We start from the raw sequence: 16,463 nt of genomic DNA on the forward strand, positions 1-16,463 counted from the left end.
CGGGGGAAGATTAGCGCAGTTGTGGCAAAAACCTGCCGTGCAGTCACTAGGAGATTACATGGGTTCCTTGCTAACAGGAATCAAGTTCGTCGGGGAACAGCTTGAAAAATTCCACACATTGAGCATGTTTTGGAATATGAATTCCTCCATTTCCTGATAGAAAAGATATGGGTATCCAGAGCAATGGCTTGTGGGTAAAGTGGCCTGGAACTAACGGAAAACGGTGCACACAGGGAACCGATGCTTATCTCATTACCTGAATACAAGGTCTCGTTCTTATACTTGGGCATGGACACCCTATCCGAATTCTGGTGAGAGTACTTGATAAAAGGGTGCGTTCACATTACTGCCCAGCGAAAGTCGTACTCGGGCACCGTAATTGAGAACCAAGTGTGAACATAGCCTTAGACAAGATACTTCGCTCCACATTGTCTCTCTTCACCCAGGTGTATAAACACCCAGGTGCATAAACGGGTGCTGGGAATACTGGTGTATAAACGGGTACTGGTAACATACTGCTAGCATCCCATCCAATCCCGTCCAAGGGGAAATTAGCGAACGAATAATATTGCCAATGGCAAAAACGAGAAGGATTGGGGAGACGGAGCGGTCCCCTCGCATCGCAATATACCAAGAGAAAATAAGGGGGCAGAAAGGGAAACTAGGGGCGTTGGCTGGGATATGTGAATTTCACTTCATTTATTTTAAGATATCGTCTAAACGGAAGTCCGTTTACCGAGAAGTTCGCGAACGTTCAGTGTGACGTCACAGGAAGTCACATCGGAGCGTGCCAATTAAACATTGCATTTGCAATTGCAATTGCGGAAGTCTCGTGAAACAAGCTTCCGTTTTCTCGACGTTTAAAAGTAGCGTAAGAGAAATTTACATATCCCAAGGGCTGTACTGGGGGTCTCCCTCTCTGTCCCATTATTTCTCTTGATAATACTTCTTTCCGCTCCTCACTAGGGACCTTAAGCAGCGACGACAACGACGTCAACGAGAACGTCAGAAAACAATAGTTTTAATTAGCAAGACTCTGGCTCTGCACGTGCGTTTTACACTTTGGTACATTTTTTTGCCGTCCTCTGCAAAACAATAACGTGAAATGATCGAATTTAAGGTTTCATGGAGAACGTGAACGCATGACAATTAATTTTCCTATCTCTTTTCGAACTTTAAAGGCGCCCCTGCTACGTTAGCTCCTCGATAGTTCGGCCACATTACACGAACTGAGAGAGTATAAATCATTGCAGATTTATTTGGAAGACGCGAAGGTAATTTTTCAAGTTCCGTTTCCGTCGGCGTCGTCGTCGTCTCTGCTTAAGGTCCCTAGTACTATCTGAACGTCTTCAACAGGCTTGCTGCAGTCTTATGGATCACCAAGCCTCGAATAGCGAATTTACTTTTTCTTTCTTTTATTATGGCCGTTAAAACGTACAACGAACAAGAGCTAGAACTTATGCAGAGACTTGGTATAGATATCGAGAGAACAAAAACAGTAAAAGCACGCCTATAAAAGTTTTTGTTTGTTTGTTTATTTGTCTGCCTATAAATTATAAATTGTGTTGTATGCTGGAGAATGAAGGATATATACTATTTACTGAAGGATATATATACTGAAGTTGATTCAATGAAGCGCCGCCATAGTATGCTACCATTACGGGGCTCCATTCTCATGGTCGGTCATCGGACTGAAGGGCGTAGGTGCCCCCCCCCCCCCCCCCCTCCTCCCCGCCCACTTATAAACTATTTAGGTATGTTGCGCCTCAGTAGGTATGGTTTTCGAGCCAGCAGGTTTCTTTTACTGGTCGTAAGTCAAGACTACAGGTCACTGAGATAATTGTATATAAACAAGCAAAACAGGGCCTCCTAACTCAAATTTCATACTAAAAAGGTATTTGAGGACTAGGGCATGCTAACCCTCTTGGTTATATACCATTACAACAATGATCTGTATTTGTGACCTCTAGAAGAGACATGTCCTTTTTGAGCCGCTTTGTTTTGGAAATGGGTATAGGTTTTAATTTAATTCTTAAACGGAAAGTATTGTAACGGGTATAGTTTGGAAAGCTCCGATCTGAAACGGGGAATGGGTTTTTGAGGTCAGGCGTCGTTTCCTACTACGTAATCAGTCGTTTTGAAGAATGAGGCAGTAGCGCATGTTTACTGCCTTATTCCAAAATCTTTATCACCTCCTCTCGTCTTTTCAAAACGCTCTCTTTATAATCACTGGTGGTACATACAGTTTTGTGGTTGGATAGCATCCTATCAGTGGGTTAAGGGATACTATTACACCAAGCCACTTCATTGTGGGGTATCATTGATTCCAGTAAGTTTTACTGATCCAAAATATTTGTTCCTCCTCCTTAGGCACTGGCCGAAAACGCATACGATCACCATACAGCTATTTATTACTTACTTGTGGATCGGTTGCGGCAACAAAGAGCAAGTTTTCCGCTTCAAACACAGCTAGAGACCAGGCTTCGTCGGCCAAGCGGGATCGCGGAGTCTGCTGTTGTACGGGGTAATAGGACTAATGTCGTCATGATGCCGCATCGCGCCGTTCAGCGCACCGCGCCGGCGCAACCTGAGCGACCATACATCCCCCTGCAGTACGCCATCAACGAACTGCACGAACGTATTCCCACGCCGCCTGAAACAAGGCGGGAAATCGCAACGGAGTGCGTGAAAGAACTGTCGCCAATACGGGAGCCGGGACTGAAAGCGCGCTCGATTTTGCCGCGACAAATGATCGGACCGGCCATGGCGCTAGACAATGGCGTTAGTAAAGAAAATGACTCGCCTACGATGGAGAAAATGGAGAAAATGGAGAAAATGGAAAGTGAGGATACCGATGAAGAGAAGCCGAAAGTTAGGCTGCACACTGTTCATTCTATGCCTAAGAAAGGACTTATTGTCCCGCCCCACCATCCGCTGCGTCTCGCGCGCGGAATTTCAGAAGAAGTTCTTGAAGATCCGAGCGTTCATGTGCTTCAAATGAAGCCAGCTATCGTAGTTTCTCATTGCGCGCCAAATAACGGATTGTTTTCATCTACACCACCGCAGCTGTCGCAGAGAGGCTCGGGACTGCATCTTCACGATCCAGCCAGGTCAAATTTTCACGTGCCACTCGCGTGGCGTGCTTCCGATGGCAATGCTGTCACCCTCGCGTTTCACCAACATTTACGGATGTCGGCCGGGCACAATAGAATTAAACAGCTGCAGCAGGACACCAAAAACTGCAAGAACAGTATCAAAATCCGCTGTCCCCTTCTGAGCTTTCCGATCAGCAGGCCGTTCACTCTGAATATAAACTAAAGTACGAGGAAACGAGCGAGGAACTACAAAAACAGTACGAAGAGCTTATGGCTGAAAATGAGCAGGAACGAACTGGCGGCAGAGTTCAGCCGATGGAGCCGGTCGTCGGACAAAAAAACAGTTTTCAACCGGACCAACAAACTCTTTATTCTCTACCTTTACATCATCAGCTGCAACAACTTCATATTGGCGCTCGCTACAACCCGCTTCGGCGGACGCCCTCGTACAAACAGAACCCGCACAAACAGGTGTTCCGAACGTCATCTTACAAACGGGCTCAGGTTTGCGGCATGCTTCCTCTTTTAGAAAGCGAATCGCCCACAGACGCTCTCGAAAACAAAGAGCCCCTTGTTCAGAATGACACTACGAATGTTGGAAGATTTTCTATAGTTTCGCTTTGAAAAAATGCTGCCTTCTCGTAGAATACAGATTGCAACACAAATCCCTGTTGTTCGAAGCGGGACAAAGTAATCCAGTGTTATCACTGAACGGCGATTCGAGTGCCTATAAATTATATTTTTCATATCCTTTGAATTGACGACTTTTACAGACTAAAAATAACACTTTAAGCTCTTTCAAGCAGAGATAAACTACGAGAAGTCACTTACATTTCTCAGGGATAGTAAAGCAAGCGAACTTCGTGCGCGCGCCCGAAATTGTCTCTCGCGAGGAGATACGACGCGATGAGGGTTTGCTCGCTTTCCCGTTCCCTAAGAAAAAATAAGGGAGTACTCGTAATCTAATCAGGAGACAGAAAGAAACTTTGGTTCCTTTTATTCTTCCGGGTTAACGAAACCTAGGGCCCGGTTGTTCGAAAGCAGATTATCCCTAATCACCGATTAAAAGTTAACCGAGGTTTTCATCTCGCTCTTTAAAAATGTGTTAGGCCTCTGGGCCGAGTTGTTCTAAATCCGATTAACGCTAATCTACGATTAAAAGTCAATCGAGGTTTTCATCTCGCTCTGAAAAAGTGGGTTTAAAGCCTTATTTCAAGCTAAAGGTAAAGAAAAGTCTAAGTCAAAACTGAGGGTCAAAAATCTTTTGGAAGAATCTTTACCGATTAGTAATTAACTTGAATCAAAGCTCACGTTAATCCAGGATTAGGTTAATCGGATTTCGAACAACCCGGCCCTGAATTTTAACTAATGGTTAACAGAAACGTTTAAGTCAAAGCTAAGGGCAGAAATCTTAAAGCAGCATCCTTTTTGATTAGTAATTAAACTCGAATCAAATTTGACGTTAACCTAGGAATAACTTAGTCGGGCATTGAACAACTGGGCCCTGCAGAAGATCATGGCTTCATTTTCCGGCGTGATTTCTATACAAATCGCAAAAACTTGGTGTCTTAAATAAAGGGAGTCATTACTTATTACACGAACTTTGCAGTAAATCTTACAAATTATCCGCGAAATTTACCCTACCGATATATCACACTTCGAAAATTAACCTCAAACTACGTTGGCATTTGATGATTAGCCAGGACCTTGAACCCGCTTTGAACAACTGGGCGCTGGTCAGTTTATATATATTGAAGTTAACAATTATATTTCTAAAGAGAGATAGAACGTAGATTTTTATAGTAACACGGAAGATCCTTGTGAATAGCAAGAAAGTGAGAAAAAAATTGTAAATAATTTGTCTGTTTGTCGGGCCTGGTGGCTTTGAGCTCGTTTGACTACCATGATGGAGTACAAGCTGTTGAAATACGGTGCATTTGTATGCAAACACGAGCAAGCAGGTTGTCTTGTTTTTTTCTCACGAACCAACGGCAGTAGCAGTCCCAAACTTCAACGCGCTCAATCGGTGGGCATGCGCAATACCTTCCACCTTCACAGTCGGCACAATTTCCCGTGCAAAATTTCAAAGCTATTGGCTAAAATTCGTGGTTAAAAGTATTTTTCTCAGGTCGAAAGTGAGCCGATGGAGAAACAAGTTTCAGTCATTGATGTTCATGGCTTAAGCTTTAAGAAAAATATATTCAATTTACAGCTTCAGTTTCCCTTTAAGGTTAAATATTGAGCAAGTGGCACCGGCTGACTGTGAGCTACAGAGAGCTGAAATTTTTGACACAACTTACCATTTTGAAATCCCACCGTTTTGGCTACGTCTTTCCACATCTATGCTTTCGTTATCTTGTTTTAAACATTGGGAAACGTTTGTCCTACAGCACCGGAAACTCTTTGGCAGCTTCGGCTGTTTTTTTTTTTCTTGCCTGATTGATTTCGGGGGCCGCCATTTTGAAAGCCGGGAAGGAGTTGGGCGGGTGTGTTCCCATCGGCTTTTGGTTATTATTCATCACGCTCTAATGACTTGCGCTGACGTTCATGAAAGCCCAAGCCAAGCGCGTTTGCATTTGCGCTTACTTGTTCGCGTGTACTTGCACTTGCATAGACCCTTATCCCTCGGCGGCCATGTTGAGACTCGGGGGAATAAAGCAAGCCTCGGCCAGACGCGAATTCAGTGCGAGACTTACCGTGCAAGAACAAAGCTTTTTATTCTCCTGAGACTCAAAATGGCCGCCGTGTGATAAAGGTCTATTGAGTTTGAAGTAGCGTCGCACTTGTGAACCAAGCTTATCTGTTTGGAGGGCCTTTATTCTGGGAAATACTAGCTTCCTTAATTTTTTTTTAGTAAATAGATTAGATTTGTTGAAAATTATAGTCCTTTGATGCTAGGGTGGATTTACACAATAAATTACTCATTTCGCTATTTACGTCCATTGTGTAATGAGTAATGACTTTGGTTTTTAAGTCACTGGCCTTCAAAAATCACTCCTTCAAAAATTCGCCGTGTTGCGTCGGTGTGTAGTAGCAACGAATGTTTTGCATTTGGTTTTATCGACAAAATTACGGCGTTTCGTTGCGTAAATAATATCCACATCATAAAATATGAAATCGAAAACACAAACATTATTACAAAAGGAGTAAATGAGCCCAATTGTATAAAATGCTAAAGTCTATCAATTTAACAACAATTCGAGGTCGAGATATTTAAATTCGAAGTCCACAACAAGGAAAACTGAACTTTTAAAAACCTCAAAATCCGAAGTCGAAAATAAAAACCAAGTCGAGAAATTAAAAATTCGAAGTCGAGAAAAAATAATTTGAAGTCGAGAGCATTGATTGCAGGCTCACAATGAGTAAGTAGGTACTTTATGCTCTCGACTTCGAATTTTTTATTTCTGGACTTCGTTTTTATTTTCGACTTCGAATTTTGAGGTTTTTAAAAGTTCAGTTTTCCTTGCTGTCGACTTCAAATTTAAATATCTCGAACTCGAATTATTGTTATTTTGATAGACTTTAGCATTTTCGACTTAGTATTTATACAATTGGACTCATTAACTCCTTTTGGAATAATGTTTGTGTTTTCGATTTCATATTTTATGATGTGGATATTATGTCCGCAACGAAACGCCATACAAAATTGATAACTAAATGTAAATTGGCCATCGTAAAGAGGTTCGAGTACCGATAGCCCTTCGCCTGAGAGAGCTGACGCTCAAAACGTCAGCACTGGAATCTCTTAACGGTGGCCAATTTACCTCAAGTTATTAACTTTGTCGATAAAACCAAACATTCGAATGCTGTAAGTAAGCACACAAAAGAAAAAAAAAATGAAAAATAGAAAACAATTATGGAACAATAACAGTTAGGTCCTACCTAATTCATTAATTACTAATTAACGAGAAACCAGGTTTCAGTTTCTTTCCTGATTCAATTTTTTTTTTTTAATTTCTGGTGTCTACTTATTTTTCTTTGAACGAAACATTCTTGCGATTTCAATTTCCTGCTATTTTTTCGACTTAAAACTGAATTATTTGCCTTTTCGACAATTTTTCATATCGAATGAAAACGTCAGTTGTTTATTAGCGGATTAGCAGGAGTTGATAATGAAGTGGGTTTTGGCGAATTTTAATTTTCATCTCTTACAAAGGTTTCATTTTATGAATTACTCAATTAAGGTTTGCTGTTTTGGGAAATGTGATTGAATAATACGTAGTGTATTGCAAAGTCATGATGATGATTTTAATAAATTTGAAGTCTGTAAAATGGATCGAAAGATTTGTGAATAGACACGATAATTAAGTGCCCTTCACTCCATACCAGCGGTGTTACGTTGATGTTTTCAGATCGAGTTATCGCCGGCCTAATAGCTAACTTAATAGGTGGTTTACATTGCCGCCATGTTGGTGGACAAAACAAAAGAGAATTTGCTCACATAATTTGCATAAAATGGCCGTTAACTCCCAGAGGAGAAAAATCTTATTGTTCCTGTTCACCAACATGGCCGCCATGACGTCACATGCAAAATATCAATAGTGTTTATAGATTGAGTACGAAAGAAAAAAAAATAGATAAATAAGGAAACAAAAGAGCAAAAAACAGAAAGGATATTAACCATTTGCAAATGCTTCTTCCAATCAACTCTTTTTACAGATGTAAAATGAAAATAAGGTAGAATTGTCTTGTGCAAGAAACTTTAATAGTTTCGGATTCTACGTAATTAACGAGAAGATTGTTTTATTGTTTTGAAAGCTGTTTTACTTGGTTAGCGAATATCCATGCTAACAACTATTGCTGGCTGGCTTATCAAAGGTTATTGGTTGCTGGCTGTAAAGATTGTTTTAAGCTGCCGTCAGTTAATTTTATATTGCCTTTTTTATAACACAAGTTTTATTATCAAGGACTCAAATATTACAGAATACGTTTTAGAACATTTTACTTAAATTGAGTAGCCCACGGGGTCAAGTGGTAGATATCCGAGTCTAAAAGTCCTGGTGCTGTCCTGTTGAAGATCTTTTACTGTTTTTTTCTGCCTTAGGTCTGTTAGTAATGTTTGTCTATACTAGTTGGAGATGCCGATGTGATCGATGTGATTGTGTCGAGAATGCATAGAGAGAAACCGCTCCATTTCACTTGTTTGTTTGACAAAAGAACCACTTGGGGATCGGCTTTTCTTCCACGCAATGCACCGAAGACCTGTTTACACCTACTATATATGTACTGATGACGATGTAGTCCTTAAGTTCAGCGATGCCTCCACACCTGAAATAATGATAATGATAATGATAATGCATTTATATACCGCATTTTCTATTCATATATATTCAAATGCGGTTCACTCCAATCTATAGTTTCCAAAATTGGCTTCTTGATTTCGAACCAGCAATTGGCGTTGTCGATTAGAGTTGCGAAATGAAAGGCAAAAGATTCGCAATAAAATGCGCACCGTCTGCGGGAACTTTAACAGCACTTCTCTAGCCAATTCACCAATATTCTTTGACCTCTTTTAATGCGTACAAACATTTCCTCTTATATTTCCGCTGGACACGCACCACGAGGGAGCCAACTTGTGGTTGACTGACAAATACGTGGCCTTCGTTGTGGAACTAACATTCCGAGGGCAGGCCCTGCTGTTCTTCCAAGTGGCGGTGAAAAACCCACTGCATCGTGGCTATCCACGGTAGCGTCGAGGAATTAAAGAAGCTTGGCAAGGTTTTATTGACGACGTTCAAAAGAAGGCACCATTTCAATACGCAAATCATAGTTTATTTGAGTATTTCAAGAAAAGACCGAGTCTATATGTGAGAGCGCCCCGTACTTACTGTATGTAGGTGACTCGCCATCAACCATTATCCCATTTGCACATTTTGCCCGCGAAAAATAACACCGCAAAAAGAAGGAGGTGATGAGGAGGGGGGGGGGGGGGGGGGGGGAATGAGAAGAGGAGGGGAGGAGGACGGGGAAGGGAGGGGAGGGGGAAGTTTTGATGTGGATATGGAATGGATGTCCGTTTTCGTTAGAGTCATTTAGAGTTGAGCTGGCAATTTTGAGAGTCGCCGCTATGTTGACGAAATGTACTTCTTCAAGTGAGAAATGGGTCGTTTCCTCACTCATTACAAACATGCATGCAGTCCTGCAATAACAAGATAAAGACTTTGTTTGATGAAACAACTATGGGATGGTGCTAGTTATTAAATTTCCTGCGTTCGGATTAGGAAGCACAAAAAAAAAAAAAACCGAAACAAAAAAACAGGAGCACGTTTCCGAAGGCTATGGAATTTGAACTACACGTAATGATTTTAATTTCCCCCAAAGAAAACGTCAGCAAAATTAATAATTGAACTATTTGTCGTTATTGTTCCATGTGAGTCAGCGGAATGAGCAGATTTGAAATTAACCAAGACCAATAGAGGTGAAATAAGAAATTTTGAAAGCATTTCAGTTGCCACATGTGAAAGAACTTTTTAGGGAACTAAGGGGTCATAACAAGATTCTTCGAAGTGTACCCACCTTGTCTGGGGTAGGGGTATTATCGAAGACACCACCAATCTCCTGAACATAGCCGACAAAATTTGTATGGCTTTTTGAAGCAAATACTCAGCTAACAACAGTCAGCACTGTTAAATAAACGAGGAAAGTGAGGTTTGAATCTCACTGTTGTGATCATCTTTTACTGCTGGAGTAGACGGGTGGCCGTGCAATAAAGAGACCATCTTTTGAGGTTGAAGAAGATGGGTGCAGGCAGAGTCTATCTTCCATTTTTGCACCTTGGCTGCTATTTACAAGGACATTATCGTCTTTTTAACTCAGTTCGCGATTCTGTCACATTCTTCATTGGAAATTAAGATTACTGAACCAAATGTTTCGTATCATAAAAAAAAATGATTTTATTTTGTATTATTGACTTTCAAAAAAAAAAAAGGAAAGGTCAATTCACTTGAATAAGTTGAAAAGGACCGCGAAAGAAGGATCTTTGATAACTCTAATAAGCCAAAAATAAACATACAAGTAAAGTAAGCACGGATGGCGCTGCGTGGAAAAGATAAACGGACACTATTGTTTTGTTTTTGTTTTACGTCCTTTCGGTTTTGGTCTGTTTCATGCCGCTGTTGTGTTAAGTTTTCCACGCAGTTTCAGCCTTGTTTACTTCACTTTGACAGACAGTCGACATCAGGCAAAAGAAAAAGAACTAAAAAGTAAGTTCAAGAGATGCAGCTCTTTATTGGCAATAAATGGCACCGACATGATGTGTTTACATTATTTCGTATATTTTTCACTATCTTACTTTTCGCTCATGGGGATGATGTGGTCTCTCGCCACAAGCATCAGGAAAAACTACAAGTCGCTACAAATCTTAGTTATCGTGTCTCAGTATTGAGCTCAAGCCCGGTGTTACTTTCTCTTCAAATCCTTCTCAGTGATATCCGCCTTCCCTGTGAAAGTGGTCACTCCTTTCCACGTTCCACTCAGGTTGCGTTCACCCAGGAGATTGCCTTTCCCGTCAAAGAGCTTTTCCCGAGCTCTGTAACCGACGCTTATTGTCTGCCTGAAAATCGTAATTGTAACTTTATATTCCTTCTTTGCAGGCACCTAAGGAAAAGAAAAGCACGTTGTTATTATTATCACGTTATTATGAAAACTCCGAGAGTATGAAGCTGTAACAACCCAAAGGCCCCATTTCCCTTAAAGGGAAAAGGACCAAATGATGATGATGACAATGAAACCTAAAGTATGGATAATACGTCCAAAGTCTTGGAACTTGTCGTTTTGTAGAAACTACAAAAGAACACGTTGTCTTAAGCCAGCGACGCACCTGGCGATTTAATACGCCGATCGCGGCAAATTTGATCGCCAGCGATTTTCGCTGGCGATTGATGCGGACAGACCTGGCGATTTTTTTCGCCGATCGCGGCGATGTGACAGTTTTGAAAACTCATGTGATGAAATCGCCCAACCTGTTGGGTTGGCTTTACTGGCGATTCGCAGCAATAAACGTAGAAAATCGCGGGAACGGACACACTCGGCGAATGCCGGCGAATTTAATCACCGATATCTGACATGCCAGATATCGGCGATTTTATACGCCGATCGCGGCGATCGGCGTGTAAAATCATCAGGTGTGTCGCCGGCTTTACACGAGGGTCTTAGCCTGTGAGATAAGAGGACCCGTTGGCGGATATATGAAGCAAAAATTACCTCAAAGTTACGTTCATAGGTAAGATCCTGCGTGTTTTCCTTCGACTGTGTGTAAATGTAATTCCCATGAGCTCCCACTTCAATTGATACCTGCCATTTGTTAACGGCACCTGAAAGTTCTCCAGATTCGATAGTAGTCTTCACATCGACTCTCCACCCGTGTTCGCTGGAATAGCTGGAGGACGTCTTCTTTGACCATTTCTTGGTGAATTTCCACGTCAATTTTGATGAACCGCCATTGACTGTTGTGTCTGAAAAGAAAGTCTCTTCTTATCAATCAGGCCATTTGACTGGATTTGGATTGGATGTATAGTGTCATAAAGCTCAGCAAACGTTCAAGTATTATTTTCATGTGGCTACTAAGCAGACAACGATCCGCCAATATGAATTTTAGTTTTATGTCAACCCTGAGGAAGACCAGTAAAACTGTTCGAAACGTCGGTTTTAAGAATCATTTTTAACCTCTAGAAATTCCCGAGGAATAGACAACTTTAACAGTATTTGAGAATGAGAGGTGAAAGTTTCAGAGAATCGAATAAAAATTGAAATTAATAATTTCTTTGCCTCCGATCTGTTCTATAAAGGCCTATTCCAACGAAAGCAAGGTTTATTCGCATTTTTGTTCACAGTTTTTTATGTGTCACTGACAACATAATTAAAAGAAAAAAAAAATCCCCTGAAATTACTAACAAAGACTGAAACCTCCAAAGCTGCGCTTTTAAAATATAAAGTGAGGTTGAGTAACATCGGATTTACTTGTTCGCTATGTGTACTCAAACCTCCCTCGTCACAAAGCTAGCGACCCTTGTGCCTGTTTCACAGTTTGTTTTCGCTTTGAGCATTAATTTTCCTCCTGCATGTCCAAGTTTGTAACCAGTCGTCTTGTGCCTGCGCCTTGAACCCCAGAAAAAATGAGCCGTATAAAATCTGTTTTTTTTTTTTTTTTGGTCTTGTTGTTTTTTGTTTTGTTTTGTTTTTAGCTTTTCTGTTTGCAGCTTCTATACTTACGGTTATTTGCTTTTGCTTCGGTCGACAAATCATCAGAACTCGATAATATCAGTTAAAAATCAGCCTTGTTTTAAGCGTTACGATTAAATACCTTGTAAGATGGACTCTGGTTTCGTCTTGATGTTGTTAGAATTGAGATCATCCACATGGGTGATGGTGAGCACTCTTTTAGCCGTTTTTACCTTGCACAATACTTGAGCATTGGTCAAAGTAAAACTTGGCTTTTGTTCGTAGTCGTCTCCACAGTACGTTACCCATGAGTAGTGGCTGCTTGTTTTACAAAAGCCCAATATGTCACGCTTGAACCAATTTCCATTACAATCCTTCATATCCGCCTGTTTCAAATAGCAAGGTATCCATGGCTTGCTGGTGTCGTACTCCACTACTTCACAAGGCTTGTTCCTGTAGATGTAATCCCTGAATGACATCCACACATACTTATTTCCGGTCTCGGAAAGTCCTTCCTTTCTAATTAGAAGATAGAAAACAAGACAAAAAAGATTCACTTGAACGCAAATGAAACACCATACCGGTCGTGACTGACAAGAGACCATTTGAAGTTTGAAAGAACCTCTGCATGTACTTAATTTTTCGTATAGAATTTACTTTTGTAGGAATTAATAGATGAAACACTTCAACAATTTTTCAAGTAATTTTGTTTTTTCATTTTTTCCCCAATTTAACCATATTTGCACAAAATAGTCTACTTAGAATAGGATAGTTTAATTAGAGGCCTTTTAACAACAAATAAATAAATAAATAAATAAATGCAAAATATGTAAATTAAAGGTACATTTACTCTCGTATAGGACTCTCGTGGCCTTGAAATGTCCAACCTGCAATTATAGCAGCTAGCAAAGTAACCTTCTATCCTTTTTATTCCAGCTTGTCGTGGTAAATTTCAAAATATCCGTCCCTTCACGTTTTAATGACAACAGAAATCATCTGAGATGTACATGCTGCTATTCAGAAATCAGTAGAACCACAAGAATTTCGTATAGTTTCGTGTCCCTTACTTTAAATTCTCAATAAAACGATTTGTAATTAAAGTTAAATGATTTTACCAGCGCGAGATTTGTTATTTGTTTGAGTCGACCCTATCAGGTCTAAACTTTTTATTAAGAAAAGAGCCTTCTTTTTTTTCTTCAAACAGCCGTTTTTAAGCTAAATCTGAATCAGATCTATCGATCAAACAATTTTCAGGTTTTTGGTTAAACAGAGCAGATTAGTTTCCGCATAAAACCCCATGCGCAGGATAACACCATATGCTTGCTAAATACAATGGCGAGATTAACAAAGTTTTGTAGTCACTTATTTAAATCAGATTCCCAGAAAATAAATAACTAATTCTCTTACTTTTACTGAAGCACCGAAATCACCCCAATTTTAACCATGCAATCAATTGAGTCGCAGATATTTAATTTGAAAGGTCCGAATTTCAAAGTAACATACTTGTTGGAAACGAGTAGAAACTGGCCTGGAACTAGTCTAAATCGCACGTGATCGGATTTTTCGCACCTTTATTTGAGCGTGACTCTCGAAGGACAACTAGGAACTTATCTCTCCTGCTCTGGAGCATTGCGTCTAAATGTTGTGGATTTTATCTTGAGTAGCGGAATTCTTTCTTAAGGAATGTTATCGTGTAAATTTCGAATTAATCTGCGTATTAAAGAGTTTGCTCAATACAACAATACCGGAGCACGTAGAATTCGCCGCTAAATTGCTCTCTTTCCCAGCCCCAGGCAAAATAAGCCTTGCATTTCCCCCAACCATTTGCTCGTCCATATCTATTCCAGTAGGGAGACCAGGCCGGTATGTTATAATCTGAATCAATGAATGAATCTGCAGGAGGAGTCCCGTGGCATTTCGACCAGCGGCCCACCTGGCCTGCTTCAGCAAGGTCCAAGATGCTCAGGGCTGCAAGAAGCAGCGCAAGTGACAGTGACTTCATCTGGTGAAACAAAAGTACATGTTTATTTCATTGGATTATTTTGCAACACTAGAAGACAACTAGAAATTAAAGCTGCAAAATTTTGATTGAGATACCCTAACAACAAAATGGATCTGCAAATTTCTTTTGATCAAAGTACTAAGGGGCAAAGTTTGTAACTCATGGTATGAATCGAGACAGCAATGTGAGGTAAGTTTGTAACACATCAGGCATATAATATTCTTTACAGAAATAAAGAAACAAAGTGGTTAATGCAGAGAAGATAGTTTTATAGTTTAAGGTGATATAATTTTCGGCACATGATTAAAGTAGATGTATCAATGTGGCGTGCCATGTTCAAAAGCTGTTAAATTTGGAGGCAAAATGATTATTTTTCTAATTTCTTAGTACCAACCCAAGCACTGGACATCCTTTGGAGAGGAACTTGAAATTTTTCAGAGACCACAGTCATTTCAGAGCACGGACATTTTGCATGGCGCATTTAATTGTCTTAAAATTGGAAACTTGAAGAAACTTTCTTTCTTTCCTTCGCCAGAAAAATAAATAAATAAATAAATAAATAAATAAATTAACGAACAACAGAGTTTAATTTCTCAATAGTTAGCGTTGTCATTTGTGAACGTGTGATTGCGTTTTTGGAATATGAGTGTTAACCTATTGAAATGCCGTTTTAACTCGAAACAACTTTGTTTCCAGCGCCTCAAATAACGCAGACCATTGTTCAAAGAAGTACGTTTGATAGCGCATTTACCTAATACAAGAGCAACCGACTTGTACTGTCCCTTTTAAAATAAATGTAGTAAGCTTGTTAAAGTTAAAAACGTCAGCCCGAATTTTTTAGGTTGATGTCAATTTCCTTCTTGACCATCCACACCCAAAAACGTTTATCTAGTCGAAAAAGAAGCAGCGTTTTAAATAATTTTTGGTCTGGCTTCTCGGCTGCCATTGCTGAAAGAGTGCGGGTTTGTTTTTCACCACCTCTACGACAAGTCACTCTGGATAATCTTCAGGAGATAAACGTTATTTTTTAGACGGATGGAGGAGAGTACAAAAGGTCGAAATTAATCCGCCAGTTAACAGAAAGCGCTTACCTTTCTGGATCAGTGGTGGTTATTTCCCTTTCTGTTTTCCTTGATCAGGCTGCAAAGTGGTGGTTCTTCAACTCCAGCTCGCTTTACAGTTCATCCTCTTTGTTCACGTACCTTGTTTATGTATCCTCTTACACTGGTATCGGTGCGTGATTGTAATATCATCTTTCAATCGATCAGATGGAAAAGGTTCATGAAAGGGCGACATATCAGAAAATCTACTGTCACTCACTCTTCACATTATGCGCGTTATCTAAATACGATAATAGGTTTTATTTTTCATTTCATCTATCTAATTAATCAAATGGTGAAAATGAACGCACGTTCAGTGCACGCATGGGAAAGAAAACGATAGGCAGTTTCAAAGCTGTACATTAATTTCCTGTTTACAACCAAGTTTTCTGTCGTTTTTAAAGTTCTCGCAAATCCAACCGTATTGGAGGAATTTTTGCTCACTTTATGAGGGTTAAGGTTTCAGGGCGCAATGCTTATTTGGCAATTAATTTCGGGATAAAACATTGGTGAGGCAAGTACTTCGTCTTGTCGTAACTACGGCCTAGCGAACTCACCATTCGAACTTGTTTAAGTTCCTGCGTTCCAGCCGCTTTTGGAGAATTTTTCTCGACAGACATGTTTAATTTTGAACAAATTTCCCCGGCTCGAATCCTTCGAATCTCCCCTAAATTCGCTCACCTTTAAATATGGGCTAAGCTTTCAGGGCGCAAATGATATTTGGCAATTATTTTTCACCTAACAGTATATTTTAACTTCGGGATAAACTTAGAGGCTTAGACTTAAATGGTGGCATACATATCTAAATGAACTTTACCGAAGAAAAGATGAAATAATGAGCGTATCATCAGCCCAGAAAGTCGTAACTACAATCCTGGTCAGCGCCTTTTTTAAAACATTATTTTAAGAAATATCGTGCATTATGAGCCAAACAAACAAAAGCTTAAATTACCTAAGCGGCATTAAAAACCAAACCAGACAGAGCAAGAGGTAAAATTCAAAACAAATTAGAGATATTAGGCAAAACCCACAGAACCCTTAATAAAGAACTGACCTTTCAGGTTATAATTTTAAAAGCTGAAAACAAGAGATAGTTAAAACACAGCA

General features: G+C 40.1%; 1 protein-coding gene and 2 pseudogenes across 1 annotated transcript; 2 read left to right on the forward strand and 1 right to left on the reverse strand.

Annotated features, from left to right (window-relative positions):
* The first annotated feature begins 1,420 nt into the window (after positions 1-1,420).
* LOC146470789 (uncharacterized) lies at positions 1,421-3,879 on the forward strand (annotated as a pseudogene).
* A 4,326-nt stretch (positions 3,880-8,205) lies between these two features.
* Positions 8,206-8,932, forward strand: LOC146470790 (uncharacterized; annotated as a pseudogene).
* A 1,366-nt stretch (positions 8,933-10,298) lies between these two features.
* On the reverse strand, positions 10,299-14,256 carry LOC146470791 (uncharacterized). The gene is made up of 4 exons (XM_085121495.1): positions 14,000-14,256; positions 12,397-12,773; positions 11,298-11,548; positions 10,299-10,691 (listed from the first exon to the last, which is right to left on the reverse strand). The coding sequence occupies exons 1-4, from the start codon at positions 14,254-14,256 to the stop codon at positions 10,494-10,496; spliced, it is 1,083 nt and encodes a 360-aa protein (XP_084977621.1). The 3' UTR covers positions 10,299-10,493.
* Positions 14,257-16,463: the final 2,207 nt, after the last annotated feature.

Source organism: Pavona decussata, unplaced genomic scaffold (genome assembly GCF_977016875.1).
Source record: "Pavona decussata unplaced genomic scaffold, jaPavDecu1.1 SCAFFOLD_110, whole genome shotgun sequence".
In the NCBI taxonomy this organism is placed as follows: domain Eukaryota; kingdom Metazoa; phylum Cnidaria; class Anthozoa; order Scleractinia; family Agariciidae; genus Pavona; species Pavona decussata.

What these genes read in the sequence shown, in the direction of transcription:
- LOC146470791 (XM_085121495.1), bottom strand. Translation starts at nt 14,256, where the DNA reads ATGAAGTCACTGTCACTTGCGCTGCTTCTTGCAGCCCTGAGCATCTTG. An exon ending in GGCGAATTCTACGTGCTCCG is followed by an intron (nt 12,774 to 13,999) that starts GTATTGTTGTAT and finishes TCTTCTAATTAG; the next exon opens with AAAGGAAGGACTTTCCGAGA. An exon ending in ACCAGAGTCCATCTTACAAG is followed by an intron (nt 11,549 to 12,396) that starts GTATTTAATCGT and finishes CTTTCTTTTCAG; the next exon opens with ACACAACAGTCAATGGCGGT.